The sequence below is a fragment of the Lepidochelys kempii genome, chromosome 2 (assembly GCF_965140265.1).
Source record: "Lepidochelys kempii isolate rLepKem1 chromosome 2, rLepKem1.hap2, whole genome shotgun sequence".
NCBI classification, from domain to species: Eukaryota; Metazoa; Chordata; order Testudines; family Cheloniidae; genus Lepidochelys; species Lepidochelys kempii.
The window spans coordinates 81,744,452-81,764,196 of record NC_133257.1 but is presented as its reverse complement, the minus strand read 5'-3'; the positions used below and the strand labels follow the sequence as shown (position 1 = coordinate 81,764,196).

The 19,745-nt window shown below is 45.1% G+C and overlaps 1 protein-coding gene across 2 annotated transcripts in view; it reads left to right on the top strand.

Moving 5' to 3' along the window:
• The window catches only part of LAMA3 (laminin subunit alpha 3), a 190,227-nt gene that overhangs the window by 5,562 nt on the left and 164,920 nt on the right, over positions 1-19,745 (top strand). For both annotated transcript variants that reach the window (XM_073331377.1, XM_073331378.1), the window contains exon 2: positions 11,151-11,303. In XM_073331377.1, the coding sequence (XP_073187478.1) occupies positions 11,151-11,303 (153 nt within the window). The remainder of the gene's footprint in view (positions 1-11,150; positions 11,304-19,745) is intronic.

The following is a 19,745-nucleotide window of genomic DNA, read 5'->3' as shown; positions in this document are numbered from 1 at the left end:
AGGTCTAGATGATATGGTGGTAAAAACGCTGGTGAACATGCATGAGTGTCCTGTCTCCACTCTTGCTCTCACCTTTGCTATCATCAGTGGAGCTGCACTAGTTTTAGTGTAATGGTGGGAGATTTCCCAAAGAAGTTTAGCATAGTCAAGTCCTTAGAAAATCATTAGAATGATAGATACATAACTATTGGTAGTTGAAATAAATTGCGCTCTGTATGTAAGGTTCATAGTGTGTGGGATACAAGCCTCCCTTAAAAAATTGTTTTCTTTTTTCATGACAAAGGTTCAGATTCTGCAAAAACTTGTGCTCGCAAAGGGTCTGTGCTAGTTGATCTCTTTAAAGTATTTGGGTCTAAAGTCATACAAAGTTGACCTGGACAGATGTGACTATATATTTTTGTTTTATTTTAATGTTGTCTCTGTAGATATCATGTATGAAGTTGCCAGATATGTATTTATTTTGTCTGAAGCAGAATAATTTTAACTGAAAGGACACACAATGGGGAAAAGCTGGTGTGGGTGCATGTAGCGAAAGATGGTTATTTACACTTCCTTGTCTGTCCTTTCTTTGCTTTGTGAAGTTTTTTTGTACTTAGTTTTGCAGCCAAATTATATGTATCAATGGAAAAAAAAAAACTTAAAAAGCCTGTATAATGGTCCTGAGTAAAAAGATCCCCATGCAAAATATAGATGAAGTGTTCCAAAAATGAAGTATAACAGAATTAAGAGGCGAAATGATAAACTGACACATGAATGAGGGGGTGGGGAATGAAGAGCAGGCAGGTAGGGTCGATAAAAAAATAACATTACTGGAGTAGAATGTGATGGGGAAGGAGACCCTTGGAAATTGACTTTACTAATTTTAACTATTTAACAGTATTTGGATAGCAGAATACAGTTTTATGAAGGAAAAACTATAGCTTGATTAACCCCACTAGCAGATAAATTAGAAGCCAATTAGATTTTCTCATTATTATTTCTTTACAGTATAATAGGTTTTATATATTATCAGAGAGAGACAGGGGATCTCCAGAACTTGGTTTTAATTATATATTTAAAGGGCTGGATATCAGCCTCCATAAATAAATGCTTTAATTGTCTTAAAAGGCATTTCTCCAGATTTGCATGTTCTTTGGTTTTTCTTGGGGTGCATTTTGTCAGAAGTTCATGTTTCAGCACCAAAACATATTACACAGCCTGACATGGACAGAACTTGAAGAAAATTTTTAGTATAAGTTAATGTCCACTTTAGGCCTTGTTTACGCTAGTTTTTGCAACATTTCCCACTTTTGTTAACACCAGTTCACCTTTTTCAGGTCTTGTCTACACTTGTCTGTAGTGATGCTGCAGCACTTCAGTGAAGATGCTATCTATGCTGACAGGAGAGCTTCAGCATTGGTATTCTGCCTCCCCAAAAGGCAGTAGCTGTACTGATGGGAGAAGCTCTCCTGTCGCCATAGCACTGTCTATACGGGGAGTTTGGTTGGTAGAACGGTGCTCAGAGGTGTGAATTTTTCACACCCTGAGCAATGTAGTTATACCAACATAAGTTGCTAGTGCAGACCAAGGCCTGGTCTACACTACGAGGTTAGGTCGAATTTAGCCGTGTTAGGTTGATTTTATACACAAGCAACCCCATTCTGCCGACCTAAAGGGCTCTTAAAAATGACTGCTGTACAGGGAGAACTGGAGGTCCTGGTGATGTCAAGGAACTATGACGTGATCGGAATAACAGAGACTTGGTGGGATAACTCACATGACTGGAGTACTGTCATGGATGGTTATAAACTGTTCAGGAAGGACAGGCAGGGCAGAAAAGGTGGGGGAGTAGCCCTGTATGTAAGGAAGCAGTATGACTGCTCAGAGCTCCGGTACGAAACTGCAGAAAAACCTGAGTGTCTCTGGATTAAGTTTAGAAGTGTGTGCAACAAGAGTGATGTAGTGGTGGGAGTCTGCTATAGACCACCGGACCAGGGGGATGAGGTAGATGAGGCTTTCTTCCGGCAGCTCACGGAAGCTACTAGATCGCATGCCCTGGTTCTCATGGGTGACTTTAATTTTCCTGATATCTGCTGGGAGAGCAATACAGCGGCGCATAGACAATCCAGGAAGTTTTTGGAAAGCGTAGGGGACAATTTCCTGGTGCAAGTGCTAGAGGAGCCAACTAGGGGGGGCGCTTTTCTTGACCTGCTGCTCACAAACTGGGTAGAATTAGTGGGGGAAGCAAAAGTGGATGGGAATCTGGGAGGCAGTGACCATGAGTTGGTTGAGTTCAGGATCCTGACGCAGGGAAGAAAGGTAAGCAGCAGGATACGGACCCTGGACTTCAGGAAAGCAGACTTCGACTCCCTCAGGGAACAGATGGCCAGGATCCCCTGGGGGACTAACTTGAAGGGGAAAGGAGTCCAGGAGAGCTGGCTGTATTTCAAGGAATCCCTGTTGAGGTTACAGGGACAAACCATCCCGATGAGTCGAAAGAATAGTAAATATGGCAGGCGACCAGCTTGGCTTAATGGTGAAATCCTAGCGGATCTTAAACATAAAAAAGAAGCTTACAAGAAGTGGAAGGTTGGACATGTGACCAGGGAAGAGTATAAAAATATTGCTCGGGCATGTAGGAATGTTATCAGGAGGGCCAAATTGCACCTGGAGCTGCAGCTAGCCAGAGATGTCAAGAGTAACAAGCAGGGTTTCTTCAGGTATGTTGGCAACAAGAAGAAAGCCAAGGAATGTGTGGGCCCCTTACTGAATGAGGGAGGCAACCTAGTGACAGAGGATGTGGAAAAAGCTAATGTACTCAATGCTTTTTTTGCCTCTGTTTTCACTAACAAGGTCAGCTCCCAGACTGCTGCGCTGGGCATCACAACATGGGGAAGAGATGGCCAGCCCTCTGTGGAGATAGAGGTGGTTAGGGAGTATTTAGAAAAGCTGGATGTGCACAAGTCCATGGGGCCGGACGAGTTGCATCCGAGAGTGCTGAAGGAATTGGCGACTGTGATTGTAGAGCCATTGGCCATTATCTTTGAAAATTCGTGGCGAACGGGGGAAGTCCCGGATGACTGGAAAAAGGCTAATGTAGTGCCAATCTTTAAAAAAGGGAAGAAGGAGGATCCTGGGAACTACAGGCCAGTCAGCCTCACCTCAGTCCCTGGAAAAATCATGGAGCAGGTCCTCAAAGAATCAATCCTGAAGCACTTGCATGAGAGGAAGGTGATCAGGAACAGCCAGCATGGATTCACCAAGGGAAGGTCATGCCTGACTAATCTAATTGCCTTTTATGATGAGATTACTGGTTCTGTGGATGAAGGGAAAGCAGTGGATGTATTGTTTCTTGACTTTAGCAAAGCTTTTGACACGGTCTCCCACAGTATTCTTGTCAGCAAGTTAAGGAAGTATGGGCTGGATGAATGCACTACAAGATGGGTAGAAAGCTGGCTAGATTGTCGGGCTCAACGGGTAGTGATCAATGGCTCCATATCTAGTTGGCAGCTGGTATCAAGTGGAGTACCCCAAGGGTCGGTCCTGGGGCCGGTTTTGTTCAATATCTTCATAAATGATCTGGAGGATGGTGTGGATTGCACTCTCAGCAAATTTGCAGATGATACTAAACTGGGAGGAGTGGTAGATACGCTGGAGGGGAGGGATAGGATACAGAAAGACCTAAACAAATTGGAGGATTGGGCCAAAAGAAATCTGATGAGGTTCAATAAGGATAAGTGCAGGGTCCTGCACTTAGGACGGAAGAACCCAATGCACAGCTACAGACTAGGGACCGAATGGCTAGGCAGCAGTTCTGTGGAAAAGGACCTAGGGGTGACAGTGGACAAGAAGCTGGATATGAGTCAGCAGTGTGCCCTTGTTGCCAAGAAGGCCAATGGCATTTTGGGATGTATAAGTAGGGGCATAGCGAGCAGATCGAGGGATGTGATCGTTCCCCTGTATTCGACATTGGTGAGGCCTCATCTGGAGTACTGTGTCCAGTTTTGGGCCCCACACTTCAAGAAGGATGTGGATAAATTGGAGAGAGTCCAGCGAAGGGCAACAAAAATGATTAGGGGACTGGAACACATGAGTTATGAGGAGAGGCTGAGGGAGCTGGGATTGTTTAGCCTGCAGAAGAGAAGAATGAGGGGGGATTTGATAGCTGCTTTCAACTACCTGAAAGGGGGTTCCAAAGAGGATGGCTCTAGACTGTTCTCAATGGTAGCAGATGACAGAATGAGGAGTAATGGTCTCAAGTTGCAGTGGGGAAGGTTTAGATTGGATATTAGGAAAAACTTTTTCACTAAGAGGGTGGTGAAACACTGGAATGCGTTACCTAGGGAGGTGGTAGAATCTCCTTCCTTAGAGGTTTTTAAGGTCAGGCTTGACAAAGCCCTGGCTGGGATGATTTAACTGGGAATTGGTCCTGCTTTGAGCAGGGGGTTGGACTAGATGACCTTCTGGGGTCCCTTCCAACCCTGATATTCTATGATTCTATGATTCCTCCCCGACGAGGGGAGCAGCGCTAAAATCAACCTTCCTGGGTCGAATTTGGGGTAGTGTAGATGCAGCGCTGTGCAATTTGATGGTATTGGCCACTGGGAGCTATCCCAGAGTGCTCCAATATGACTGCTCTGGACAGCACTTTCAACTCCGATGCACTAGCCAGGTGCACAGGAAAAGCATCGGGAACTTTTGAATTTCATTTCCTGTTTGGTCAGTGTGGCGAGCTCAGCAGAACAGGTGACCATGCAGTCCCAGAATCACAAACGAGCTCCAACATGGAGTGAATGGGAGACACAGGATCTGATTGTAGTATGGGGAGAAGAATCTGTGCAGGCAGAACTCCGATCCAGCAGAAGAAATGCTGATATATATGCCAAAATCATGCAGGGCATGGTGGAGAGAGGCTACACCAGGGAGGCACAGCAGTACCTACCAAAAGACGAAGGCGGCAAATGGTCTCCGGGTCAGAACCCCAGACAGGCTGCTTCTATAATCAGCTGTATGCCATTCTAGGGGGGGACCCTACCAGTACCCCAACACTCTCCGTGGACACCTGCAAGCCTCACCAGCCTCACACAACACAGATGAGGATTTTGTGGAGGAGGAAGAGGAGGAGGAGAATGCGCAGCAGGCAAGTGGAGAATCCATTCTCCCTGGCAGCCAGGACATTTTCCTCACCCTGAAGCCAATACCCTCCCAGGGCCTATTGTTCCCAGACCCTGAAGGTTGAGAAGGCACCTCTGGTGAGCGCACATTTGTAACGACACTACAGGGGTTAAAAGCAATTGTGTTTAATGTTTGATTTACCCTGATCAATTGGGATGCATTCGCGGCCAATACAGCTAATGGAAAAGTCTGTTAATGTGTCTGGGGATGGAGCGGGAATCCTCCAGGGACATTTCCATGAAGCTCTCCTGGAGGTACTCTGAAAGCCTTTGCAGAAGGTTTCTGGGGAGGGCTGCCTTATTTCATCCTTCATGGTAGGACATTTTACCACACCGAGCCAGTAGCAAGTGGTCTGGAGTCATTGCAGCACAAAGCATGGTAGCGAATGGTCCTGGGTTTTGGTCGCATTCATATAACATTTGGTCTTTATTTTTCTGTGTCAACCTTAGGAGAGTGATATCATTCATGGTCACCTGGTTGAAATACGGGAAGTTTTGTAAGGGAACAGTGATCCCCTCTGTTTGGTGATCCCCTGGGCATGCTGGGCTGTTTGTGCGTGGCTAAGAGGGATCATCCCAGAGAATAGCCATGCGGGGAGTGGGAAGGGGTGTGCTGCACATCTACCCCAAAACCGCAGCCCCTCCTTTAAAATGGCAACCGCAGCCCCCCCTTTTAAACAGCAAACACAACCGGCATTGGTTGCTATGGGAAAGGAGGGCGCTGCAGTTTGAAACCATTCCCACATGTTATGAACACGGAAGTAGCCAATCCCACATACCCTTTGGCTTGCCATGGTTACCTGCGAACTGAATTTAGTTGCTCAGCTGTGTGTGATGTGTCACCATACCAGCAGGCGCTCAATATAAAAGGCAAAATGCAACCTTGTACCTAAAACACATGTGCTGTCTGCTGTGAATTGCTTCATTCACTGTGAAAGAGTCTCCCTTTTGTTCTCAGGAATGTATCTTCTTAAAAGTCTACTCTCCCTTTTTCCACCCCCTGCAGCTGCAAATGCTTCCATGTTCCCCGCATCAACTCCGTCCCTGAGGTTATCGCAGATTAGAAGGCAAAAAAAAAAACGCACTCGCGATGATATATTTTCAGAGCTCATGCAGTCCTCCCACACTGACAGGGCACAGCTGAATGCTTGGAGGCATTCGGTGGCAGAGGCCAGGAAAGCATACAGTGAACATGATCGGAACACGCAGGAGGAGATGCTGAAGCTAACGGGGGAGCAAACGGACATGATGAGGCGTTTGCTGGAGCTGCAGGAAAGGCAACTAGAGTACAGACCACTGCTGCAGCCATTGTGTAACTGCCTGCCCTCCTCGCCAAGTTCCATATCCTCCTCACCCAGATGCCCAAGAACACGGGGGGGAGGAGGCTCTCGGCACGCTGCCACTCAACTCCAGGGGATGGCCCAAGCAACAGAAGGCTGTCATTCACACAAGTTTGATTTCTAGTGTGGCTACAATTAGCAATGTGGCCTTGTCCTTCCCTCCTCCCCCACCCCACCCCACCAGCAAACCCTTTGCACACGCAGGCTTCCTTTTACTAGTCAGCGTTGTCAGTGATCTCAAGTTTTTTTTAATAAAAAATGAATAGATTCAGAACAATAGGGACTTTATTTCCTGTGCCAACTGTGGTCGAAGGTGGGAGGGGGATTGGCTTACAGGGAAGTACATTCACCAAAGGGGGCGGCTTTGCATTAAGGACAGACACACACAACTGTCACACTGTAGTCTGGTCAATCATGAAACTATTTTTCAAAGTCTCTCTGATGAGCAGCATGCCTCGGTGTGCTCTTCTAATAGCCCTGGTGTCTGGCTGTTCAAAATGGGCTGCCAGGCGATCTGCCTCAACCTCCCACCCCGCCATAAACGTCTCCCCCTTACTCTCACAGATATTATGGGGCACACAGCAAGCAGCAATAACAATGGGAATATTGCTTTCGCTGAGGTCTAACCTACTCAGCAAACTGCGCCAGCGTGCTTTTAAACATCCAAAGGTACATTCTACCACCGTTCTGCACTTGCTCAGCCTATTGTTGAATTGCTCCTCACTGCTGTCCAGGCTGCCTGTGTACAGATTTATGAGCCATGGGAGCAAGGGGTAGGCTGGGTCCCCAAGGATAACTATTGGCAATTCAACATCCCCCATGGTAATTTTCTGGTCTGGGAAGAAAGTCTCTTCTTGCAGCTTTTAGAACAGCCCGGAGTTCCGAAAGATGCAAGCATCATGCATCTTTCCCGACCATCCCACACTGATGTCGGTGAAATGGTCCTTGTGATCCACCAGTGCTTGCAACACCATTGAGAAGTACCCCTTGTGGTTTATGTACTGTTTGGCAAGGTGGTCCAGTGCCAAGTTAGGGATATGCGTTCCGTCTATCACCCCACCACAGTTAGGGAACCCCAATGCAGCAATGCCATCCTCTATGACCTGCACATTTCCCAGAGTCACTACCCTTCTTAGCAGAAGGGTATTGATTGCCCTGGCTACTTGGATCACAGCAGGCCCCATGGTAGATTTTCCCACTTTGAATCGATTCCTGACCAACCGGTAGCAGTCAGGCAGTGCAAGCTTCCACAGAGCTATCGCCACTCGCTTCTCAACTGTCAGGGCAGGTCTCATCTTGGTATTCCTGCGCTTCAGGGTGGGGGAAAGCAACTCACAGAGTTCCATGAAACTGACCTTACTCATGTGAAAGTTTCGCAGCCACTGGCAATCATCCCATACCTGCAACACTATGCAGTCCCACCAGTCTGTGCTTGTCTGCTGGGCCCAAAATTGTCATTCCACTGTATCAACCTGCCCCAATGCCGCCATGGTATCCCAGTTGCCACATCCCATGTTTTCAGGAATATCTGTGTCCATGTCCTCCTCACAATCTTCGTCATGCTGGCGACTCCTAGCTAGGCTCTGCACATACTGCAGGATAATGCGTGAGATGTTTGCAATGCTCACAAAAGCAATGTGCAGCTGAGCGGGCTCCATGCTTGCCATGCTATGGTGTCTGCATGGATAACCCAGGAAAAAAGGCGCAAAATGATTGTTTGCCATTGCTTTCAAGGAGGGAGGGAGGGGAGACTGATGACATATCCCCCAAACCACCTATGACAATGTTATTACCCCATCAGGCATTGGGAGCTTAACCCAGAATTCCAATGGGCAGTGGGGACTGTGGGATAGCTACCCATAGTGCACCACTCCGTGAGTCAATGCTAGCTATGGTATTGAGGATGCACTCCGCTGACCTAATGCGCTTAGTGGGGACATGCACAAACGACTGTATAAAATCAGTTACTAAAGATCAACTTCTATAAAATCGACCTAATTTCATAGTGTAGACATGCTCCAAGCCAACATTAAGAACTCTGCTGTAGGCCAACTGCTGCTAGTGTTTTGTATATTATGCCATCTAATCTTGTGCAAAGGAAAACTAATTAAAACAGTTCTTAAAGTGCTGGTACTAGCCGCTGACCAGTCTAGACTAGGGCTGCCAAATGTTAACAGTGGTGGAACTGAACCTGTGTTAGTAACAGTGTACTCGAGGCCAAAATATGGCAGAGGAATCTGTCTCTGAGATTCACTGATCTTAGGAAGAGTTAGTACTTCAACAAACTCTGGTTCCAGATGCTTAGGTAGTGATTTCCACGCCAGTTCAGTTGTCTGACTTTCTTTAAAGCTTGGCAGCAAAAATGTACTGCTTAATATTACTTTTTTATTTAACTTAAGTGACTTTAATAGAGTATAATGAGTTTAAGCTTTAACACAGGTTGTCATAATTTCAAATTTAATTCTAAATAGATTCATTTTTTAAAATAAACCCATATTTACATTAAAATATGATTTAAATTAAAATATCTGATTTTTTTAAATAAAAAAACCCAGATTTTTTTTTATCTGCCCTGCTCTATCTCTAGATTTGGTATGTGGGTGTTGGTGACTTATGATGTACAGGAGATTAGACTAGGTGATCTGGTGGTCCCTAGTGGCCTTAAATTCTGTGATTCTCTGTGCCTCCATTCCCTATCTGTAAAATGGGTATGTTAGTACAGTAAAAGCTGTTTTATCCGGCACTTCACCAACTGGAAAGCTCTATAAACCGGCATTTCTGATCTTCATTGAAAGTCCAGTTTATAGTCCAGTTGGCGCAGGGCTGGCAGGTTGCTGGGGTGTGGGAAGGGATGCGGAGCGAAGGCTCTGAGAGGGAGTTTGGGTGCGGGAGGAGGCTTGGGGTGCCAGATCCAGGGGACACTCACCTCAGGCAGCTCCCTGCAAGCAGCAACCTGTCCTGGCTGCTGCTAGGCAGAGGCGCGGCAGGTGGCTCTACATGCTATCTCCGCCTGAAGGCGCTGCCCCCACAGCTCCCATTGGCCAAGGTTCATGGCCAATGGGCACTGCAGAGCCAACACTTACGGGGGCATCGCGCAGAGCTGCCTTCTGTGCCTCTGCCTAGGAGCAGCCGGGACAAGTCACCGCTTGTGGGGAGATACCTGAGGTGAGCGCCTCCCAGATCTGATACCCCAAACCCCCTCCGACCCCCCTGCCCTGAGCCCCCTCCTCCACCCAAACTCCCTCCCTCCTAGTTAACTGGCATTTTTAACTTACCGGCATCCCCCATTCCCCCAACATGCTGGATAAAACAGCTTTTACTGTACTTCTCTTGCTCACAAGGGTGTTGTGAGGATTAAATACATTTAAAAAATGGTGAGGTGCTTAGATACTATGGCATTGAGGGCCATATAAGTACCATAGAGCATAGATAAAGAGAACTAACATGTATACAGAGGACTACTTACACATTGTTGGAGTTGTTCATTTTGAGAGGTGTGGAAGGGCCAGTAACCTTGTAATAATGCAGGCTGTGAAACTGAATCCCAGTAGAGAACTGACTATTTTGAAATGCAGATTACTCTGCTCCTGGAGCATGCTAGGAAATGGGAAGGAGTCTTGGTTTTTTTATAAACAGGGCCTCTTTCTCAATTCTTAGAAGAATGAATGGGGGAAAGATGGAAGTTAAAATTCCCATCAGAGATGGGTTTTTTTGGAGGGGAGGAGATTCTGAGAGGAAAAGTGTCTCAGCTATTCCTTGGTGTGTTTTGTATGTTAGTGTTATATTTTGCTTCCTGTGTTTTGTTTCACCTTTTAGCAGTTTAGGCATGTTGTTTATTGTTTTTTAATAAAGACTGTTTTAAATGAAAGAAACCAAATCTAAATCTCTGGTCTACTCTTGTCATCTACTATGAAAATGGAGAACCCCAAAATACTGTAGACTGTGGTATCACTGGCATAACTTGTACTCTTCAGAATCTGCTGCTATTAAAATTCGGGGGATGTCTGTAGCATTACCCTGTTACCTGCTAACTCAGAAGTCCACATGCAGAATCCAGTATGCAAATAGTTTGAAACCCTTTAAAAGTTTTGGCTCCAGTGAATGGATTACAATATTACAATATTACAATATTACAAACATAATGACAGACCTGATGGCAACTTCAGCAAAAGTGTAGGTTTTGAGTATGTGCTTAAAATTAAATGAGGGGTTAATGCCCGGATCCTCAAAGGTGCCTCAAAGGTCATTAGGTGCCTAACTCCCATTGATTTCAATAGGAGTTAGGCACACAAATACCCTGGGCCTAAGTGCTTTCTTGAATAAAAATGGACTTTGCACATGCGTACATGCATTGCTGAATTGGGGCTTGTGTGCATATCTTGATGTCATCGCAAAAGTGGGCCTTTGATAATTTTACTAAAATGTCAGTAAAATTATTAATATCAACATGCTCTACTGTAGTTTCTTTGGAAAGAGGTTAGAACCAGAAATACACCATACAAAAGCAAAACAAAATCTTACCACACACCCAGTCAAAGCCCTACCTAAATATCATAGTTAGCAGTAGGATTCATCATTTATAGTTTAATGGAAAGATGTGTCTATATTCTAAGTCAGATCAAACTGAGCATAAATCTTTTGTTTTCTTGTCTTTCAGGGACAGTTTTGTGACTATTGCAATGCAGCTGATCCCAATAAAGCTCACCCAATAACCAATGCTATTGATGGAACTGAACGCTGGTGGCAAAGTCCTCCTCTCTCTTTAGGCTTACAGTATAATGAAGTGAATGTCACTTTAGATCTTGGACAGGTGAGTACGTGATCATTTTATGTGGAGCGTTAAAGGGTTTGGCCATATTCTGTATCAATACAAAGGCCTTACAGTAGAAAGATGAAAATATTTGAATTAAGAATCTTGGTCTGCCATGTGATTCTTTTGTGGTTTATGTTCTGTGATTGTTACAGATTTAACTTTACTTAAGTGACTATCTTTCTCAGGAATGTTGACTGTGGGTTCTTGCCACAGACAATATATTGATTGCTATGAATTGGTGCCACTAGAATCTAAACACAATTAATTAATCTAAAGCTGCATAGGATCACTCTCCAGCCGCCCAGCTCTGAAGGCAGTGCAGAAGTAAGGATGGCAATCCTGCAACCCTCCTACTTTAGCCAGATTTCACGGTCCATGACGCGTTTTCAGGGCCATGAATTTGGTGGGGCCCTAGTCACAGGCCATGTCTTCACTGCAGAGTTAATTTGGGGATTGGCATATGGATTAGCCTAGTCTAGGTGTGAACGGCCACACTGAAAAGCCATATCCAAGTTAGAAATCATAGAATCACAGAAGTGGAAGGGACCTCAGGAGGTCATCTAGTCCAGGACTAAGTATTATAGACCATCCCTGACAGGTGTTTATCCAACCTGCTCTTAAAAATCCCCAATGAGGGTGATTCCACCACCTCTTTGGGCAATTTATTGCAGTGCGTAACCACCCTGACAGTTAGGAAGTTTCCGAAATCGCCCTTGCTGCAATTTAAGCCCATTGCTTGTCCTATCCTCAGAGGTTAAGCAGAACAATTTTTCTCCCTCCTCCTTGTAACAACCTTTTATGTACCAGTCTTCTCTTCTCCAGACTAAACAAACCCAATTTTTTCAATCTTCCCTCATACTTCATGTTTTCTAGACTTTTAATCATTTTTGTTGGTCTTCTCTGGACTTTCTCCAATTTGTCCACATCTTTCCTGAAATGTGGCACCCAGAACTGGACACAATACTCCAGTTGAGGCCTAATCAGCGCAGAGTAGAGTGGAAGAATTACTTCTTGTGTCTTGCTTACAATACTCCTGCTAATATGAGGGTTTTGTGTGTGGACTGGAGCCAGGTTAGGGGCAACACCTGAATAAGAGCTCTGGAAACTTCTGCAATGAAGACCTATTCATAGAAAGTTTAGGACGTCTGCTTTGCCTGCTATTGATAACATTGTTTAATAATTCGTCAGTTTAAGGCTGCACAATGGTAACGTGATATTCAGAAGTAAGTATACAGCTAATGTTGATGTGTGAGCTTCCTTTACCTTCTAAGGTACAGACAGGATATTTTCACTCCAACGCATAAATGCAATAATTATTTTTGTGAATGTATGAAATATCTCTTAATTTTGTTCTTTCCTTTATTTTAATGTTGTTAGGTTTTAAATAGATTTTCTCACTAGGCAAACAGCGGCTTTGTGAGGCAGTTAGATTCCAGTTTCTCCCTTTCTCTGACACGCAGCACAACAATCCTGAACCCTAGAGCTGTGGGCACCCTGCAGCATTCTGTATGTGATATAATGTAGTTTGCAAACTGAACCCTACCCTTTGGTTTGCAGTCTACCAACCTCTTTGTGTTTGAAGGTCTCCAATCCCCAAAGGTCCCAAGGAGCATCCTGCCTATTTCTCTCCCCAGGCTCTAACCCCCCAGATGCTCCTTGCTTCTACTAAAAGCACTGGGCCTGCTATGTAACCTTTGCTGTCTATGGAGAATCTGGTGGCAGATGCTTGATCCATCTCTTTTAGATGTTGGATGCACCCCTCCCTTCGTATTTTTGGGAAAGGATGCAGGCTGTGTGCTCTCTGTCCATCAGACTCTTCAGAGACTACCTGGTTTATATGGTTATTTCCCAGTCGATAAAGGTTTTCTGGGTAGAAGGCTCTGTTCTCCTTGCTACTCCAGCACACTTGACAGAGATGGCCGCACGCTCCTGAGCGTGGGAAATAAGGAACCCCAAGAGCCGATAGGCTGATGGCCTTGGGTCTTGTGGTAGTGGGGAATGCTTGTAGACATGGGGGTATGTAGGAAAGATAGGTCGGTGGGTTCTTTTCCCACTTTATAGACTTAGTCCCACTCCTCTCCTTCAACCCCAGGATCAATTTGAATCTGAGGTTCACTCTTAGTATTTTGCATGATACTCACATACCTGCTCCACATCAGTCTGATGTGTATAAAACATTCTAATAAAAGCCATTTGCACAGTGTTATTAATGGAGAAGACGTGGTAAGGGCTGTGGCCCCAAATACAGAAATGTGCATAAGCACAGGCCTAATTTTAAGCATGTGAATAGACCCATTAGTTTCCATGGAATTACTCACCTGCTTAAAGTTAGTCACTTGTTTAAAAGTGTTGTAGAACTGGGGGGCTGTAATACTGAAAGGAAGAGGGGAATATGTCTAACCATGCTAGGGGACAATTGCTTTACCCTTTATTTTAACGCAGTGCAAATCTCCCCGTTGATGAAGTGCACAAATTGTACCGCACTCCCATCATATTGACCAAGAATAAGTATATTAATGTATGTAAATGTATTAATGAACAACAGTGGCTCAGTTATGAATTGGTCATCAAATACCCACAGTTAGAGGAAGCAGAGTTATACATAATATTAAATGCTTTTCAAGTGCTGTGTTCCTGCTATTATACATTTTAAGACTCTCCATGGAGTCGCTCACTTCCTATGTTAATGTCATTGTTCAGAGGACATTTTTCGTATACATCTGTTCTATGAGAATGTTTGAAAGCTGGTTAAAACAGAAAACCACTCACTGGTGGTTCCATTTCACGAGAGACTGGGATGGTTTTGAAAGTCTAAATCCCTCCAGGATCTCAAAATCTGCCTATGCAGAAAGTAACATTTTGTTATTGTGAGTGCAGCCCTTGTGTTTTCAGACTCCTGAATGCAAAAATCCTGTCATACTTTTCTTTCTGGCTGGGTGTATTATAGTTATATTTTTCCAATCAATCACCATTCTCCTGAAAAATAAGACCAGCGTAATGCTGCTACCTGAGGCAATCTCTCCCTCGTGATAACATGTCTACTTACACTGTGGCTGTTCCTAACTTGTTTTAAGGTTGCTGGTACGCATTGTTGCAGCCTCACTCTTGCTTTTAATCACTGAAGCGGACCAGTTTCTTTCAAAATTGGTTTCTGCATTTTTTGTCTCTTTGAATCCAGAACGTCTGCCTGAAGTTCATTAATCTGCACTTGACTCCCTGGGTTGCTTAATTTTAGCAGATGTGTCTTCAGATTTGGCTTCCAGAGAGATTAAACTCTTCAAACGCCCATCAGTCGCTGCTCTAATATTGTCCTAAGTATCTCAAAATTTTCTGTTCTGAAAAGAGGAGGTGAAGGTGCAGGAGAGCAGCATAATGGTGGCTGCTGAGAAAAGGATGTCTGACAACTAAATTTATTTTTTAAAAAAGATTTGTCATTGCTCTTAGTTATGCTTGGTCTCTTTACTGTGCTTTATTGACAGTAACGTAAATGCTCAAATGTCCAGACGCAGTAAGATTTTGTGCACTAAATAAAAAATGTGCTATGTAATTTCTTCCATATAATCCTTTAAATAAACTTCTATGGTAAATGGAAGCTATGGAGTGGACATCTGCTATGTCAAAAATACTATTTTTCTCTCTTTAAGTAAAATATGATATTTTCTTTAAACCATAGGTTCTTAACCTGAGGTTAACAGACAGATGTCAGTGTGTCATAACCATCTAGCCTTCCTTTATGGCTAGATGGCTGAAACTCTTTTCTATTGTAACATAGAACCATGGTATGGAAAATGTTGAGAAACACTGTTAAAAGCTGATTTATAGTTCATCTTTCAGTGATAATGCTAGAGAAATATCTAGAAGACCAATTCAAAAAATGTTGCTGAGATTCCTTTGTGCATAGATGCATATGGGTCAAATTTTGCTTTCCCTTACTCTGTGTATATTTGCAGTAACTCCATTGTCTTCAGTGGAGTTCTTGTGGATTTCAGCTGGCCTCATTGTCTCAGGAGTGAATTCTGTGTGCATGTGTGCCTACGTACACAGACACAGTCATCTCCCCAAAGTAAAAGGTCAGAACAGCATAGAACATATGAGGAGAAATGATTTGTGGTGGACCTGAATCTCCAAGAAAAAGATTGAGCACAATGCAGTTTACTGTTTGTTTTTTTAGTGCTGTGTTGCTGGAGCATTTGGCATCTCAGGAAATAAATTCTCATAAAAGTGAAGAATTTTCATCTTGCATGTTGGACTTGGATTTTTTATTCTTGAGTACTTTCCAGAAAATCACTGCATGGCAACCTCCTGTGTAACAGGCCTCTCCAATGAGCGGAGAGCATAGCCCTAAAGTACTTGGTGAAACTAATTGCTTCAGCAAACATGGTGCCCTCATCTAGCAACAGGGATCAGGTCCCTGCTTGCCTTCAGATCAGGAAAACATTTTTTAGATTTTATTTTTCCATTATCACATCTGTACCTTATATGGGCTGTAAATAGACCAACAGCACCATGAAAATGGTGACAAAATCTCTCCAAGTAACTGTGTTGCAATACAGTAGTTATGTATTTACTTTCTATGGTATGAATCCCTTTAGTATATGAGCACCTCACAAATATTATTGAATTAACCTCACATCACCTCTATAAAATATTATGGTCCCTATTTTCTAAAAAAGGGAAACTGAGGCACAGAGAGCTCTTGCCCAAGATTACACAACCACAAGCAGAAAAGCTCAGCAACTGAGATTCAGCTCTTGGTTTACACTGTGATCTTGCTTTTATCCAGTTTTACAGCTAAATTTAATGTTAATTAGTATTCACACCTCCCTCAAACCAACCAAGAACCTTAAGCCAGTGGTATGATCTTTGGAAGACTTGAGGTTTTTACAAGTTCTGACGATAATGAAGGTTTTAAAATATTTAAACATTACTCACAACTTGGCAAATGGTGTGAAGTGCTTTTACACTAGGCACTTTTTGTGGGTTGAATCTGTCCTCTGTGACTAACCCTTTATGTGCTCAAATTAGCAAGGCTCTGCTGAGACTATTAATCAGCTGTCTGGTTACATGTTGTGATTTAAAATCTCTTCTCTTAAATCTGACACTTTATATTAGTAGATTGCAGTGTTGTAGCTGTGTTGGTCCCTGGGTATTAGAAAGGCAATGTGGATGGACCAACTTCTGTTGGTAAGAGAGACAAGCTTTTGAGCTTACACAGAGCTCTGTGTAAAACAAGTGTCCAGTCTTGCAGTCTTTTTTCCCAGGCGAAGCTCCCATTGGAGATTTGCCTGGTCGATGACTGTAAGATTCAATTCACAAAAAATAATAATTTGTCACATCTATAGCACTTTGCAAGTGAAGATTTTAAAGCATTTTTAAATAATTAAGCATCACAAAAATCTCCTATGTGAAATGAGTAAGGGATATTCAGGAATCAATTCACTCACCATGGAAGTGCAGCTAGCTCTGGTGTGGTGTGCAGCAGCTCTTGAAGAGCACAGATGAGTTCTATATATAACATTAGGACAGCAGTTGAAGAACAGTATTATATTCTCTTGAACGTGCAGGGGGATTTTCAGATTGACATAATGGGCTACATTGCTTTCTCACAGACCCACATGTAGAGGTTTCTGTGTAGCATTGTCCCTTTGGCTGGCTCTCTGGAGTTGGGATCCTCATGGAGTTGGGACCCTCATTGGGGACTTTGGGGGCCTGGAAGCAGGGCTGTATATCACTGCCTCAGCAGTACCACAGCAATTAGGCAGAAAAGATCATACAAACTTTCCCATCCCCTGCCTCTCACTGCATAAGAGAAACTTGGTTCTGGGAGCATCAGCTTGCAGAGTAAGTTGTGGGAGTACATTTCCAAAGGAGCTGTGTTGCCTGGGAGTATGAGAAGGAACACTGGGGGCCCTAGGGTTGGCATGGAGGTACCCCACAACCCTCCCACACTTGGCTCTTTCCCTAAGGCAGTGATTCTCAATCTGTGGCCTGCTTGTGGCCCAGTCAGCACATAGCTGTGGCCATGTGACATCCTCAGGACCGTAATCAGGGCATGGCAGGAGGAGCATCTGTCTTGGATGGGGGTGCATAAATGGGGCAGTGCAGGATCAGGCCCAGCATCCGCTCCCATGCAGGATTGGGCCCAGCGGAATAAGCCCCCGCCCCCATCACCTGGCAGGATTGGGCTCAGCAGCATCACCAGGAGGCCAGGGTGCTTAGCACATTCACAGTGTCTTGGGTCCAGTGACCCTGGCTGAAGCAGGCTTCCCGGTACTAGGACTGCAGCGGTGGGTGGGCTGTAGCCAAGGTAGGAGATCAGCAGGTGCAGGGAGGGAAGGTGCAGGGTGCTAGGGCTGCAGGGCACACAGGGAGAAGGGTGCTGGGGTATGGGAAGGAGGCTAGGGCCATGGGGAGGGGAGTACAGCTGGTGTGTGGGGGTTAGATTCTACGTGGGGGAACTGGTGACTGGGGGCAGTCGCTGGATGGGGGGGTTGAGTGCTGGGGGGCATTCCTTGGGGGGGTGCTGGGAGTTCCTGGTGGCAGTTGCTAGGTGGTGGGCTGGGTGCACTGGGGGCAGACCCTGGCTGGGGGACTGGATGCTAGAGAGGTTAGTTCCTGGAGCGGGGAGGGAGGCTATTCTGCCCTGGACAGGTCACCCTGTCTCTGCAGGGCAGGCCGGTGTGCCAGCCCAGTGTTTGTGGAGGTCTGAATGCTGGGGGGGATAGTCCCAGGGGGAGTTGGGTGATGGGAGCATTCTCTAGTTGTGGGGGCAGTCCCTTACTGGGGGTGTTGAAATGAAAGGTACTACATCGATTTGAATCGTACTGCTGTCATGTAACAAATACAAAATCTTTTTTTTTTTTTTTTGGTAGATATACAGGTAGTATACATATTGTGTGGATGCAACCCACATAACATACAGAAAGCTGCATATGCGGTCCATAATTGTAAATAGGTTGAGAACCACTGGTCTAAGGGATCCTGGCAGTTTGGGGGCAGGCTTGTTACCCATTCTTTGGGAGAAAATCTTTTCCAAGTGCTGAAGTGATTTTGGAGTTTTCCTCATCTCTACAGGTTTCTTTGTGTGGGGACATGGGTGCTAATTCTACTACTTTTGCAAAAAGTGCCACAGATCTTTAAGCATGACACATGGTTAGGACCGCTGCTTTATTGTCCTTTCCAAAAGATAGCACCGTTCATTCACCATGCACGAAGCAGTCAATCCTGCAAATCCTAATATCACTTTCAGACATATATTTATTATGTAGAAGGAAGAGTCCCACCTTCTGAATCACCAACATAATTTCTTATAGCACTCAGGTGTTACTTGAATGTCTCCCATCCAAAGACTCATCTATCCTGACTTATAGTAGCACCCCAGCGTTATGAACACCTCGGGAATGGAGGTTGTCCATAACTCTGAAATGTTCTGTAACTCTGAACAAGAGTTATGGACTTTAGCCAAAGGGGGAGAAGGGAGTTAGGGCTGCAGCCACAGGGTGGTGGGAGTCGGGGCTTCTGACACTGGGACGCCAGGGCACTGGGTGGGGGGCTCAGGGCTTCTGCTCCATGGGAGCACCAGGGCTCAGGGCTTTAGACCTGGGCGGGGGTACAGGGGCTTCAGCCCTGCTGCTTCACTCCCAGTTTCAGCCTAGCGGTGGAGGGTGGGGGGGTAGGGGTGCCGGGGCTCAGGCTTTAGCTACGGGTGCGGGATTGCTGGGGCTGAAACCAGCGCTTGAGCCCTGGCACACCCGTGTCCCCCGGAGTGCTGAAGCTGGGAGTGGAGCCGTGGGACTGAAGCCTAAAGCCCTAGCGCTCCCCCCATCTAAAGCTCTGAGCCCTGGTGCTCCTGATGGTCAGAATCCCCCCGCCGCCTCCCCCCACCTCCGCCCCGAGTACTGATCTCTCCCCCACACTCCGGGTGCAGTCCCAATTCTCCTGTGGCTGAAGCCTTGAGCCCCAGGGCTAAATCCCCCAGGCAGTACTGTACAGTATTTGCAGGGTTTTTTTGTCTGCGCTGCTGGCTGATAGATTACTTCCAGTTCCACAGGGTGTCCGGTTGACTGGTAAGTCTGTAACTCTGGTGTTCCTGTCTTTGAGATTCTTCTGTACTTAGCTTGAACATTCTGCTGGGATCACATCACAATATTTGATTGTACTACAGTAATAGCATTACCAGTCATGAGCTCTAGTTCAACTTAGCATTATAATATAAATAAACAGACTGACTATCTAAAAAGAAAAGGAGTACTTGTGGCACCTTAGAGACTAACCAATTTATTTGAGCATGAGCTTTCGTGAGCTACAGCTCACTTCATCGGATGCATACTGTGGAAACTGCAGAAGACATTATATACACAGAGACCATGAAACAATACCTCCTCCCACCCCACTCTCCTGCTGGTAATAGCTTATCTAAAGTGATCATCAAGTTGGGCC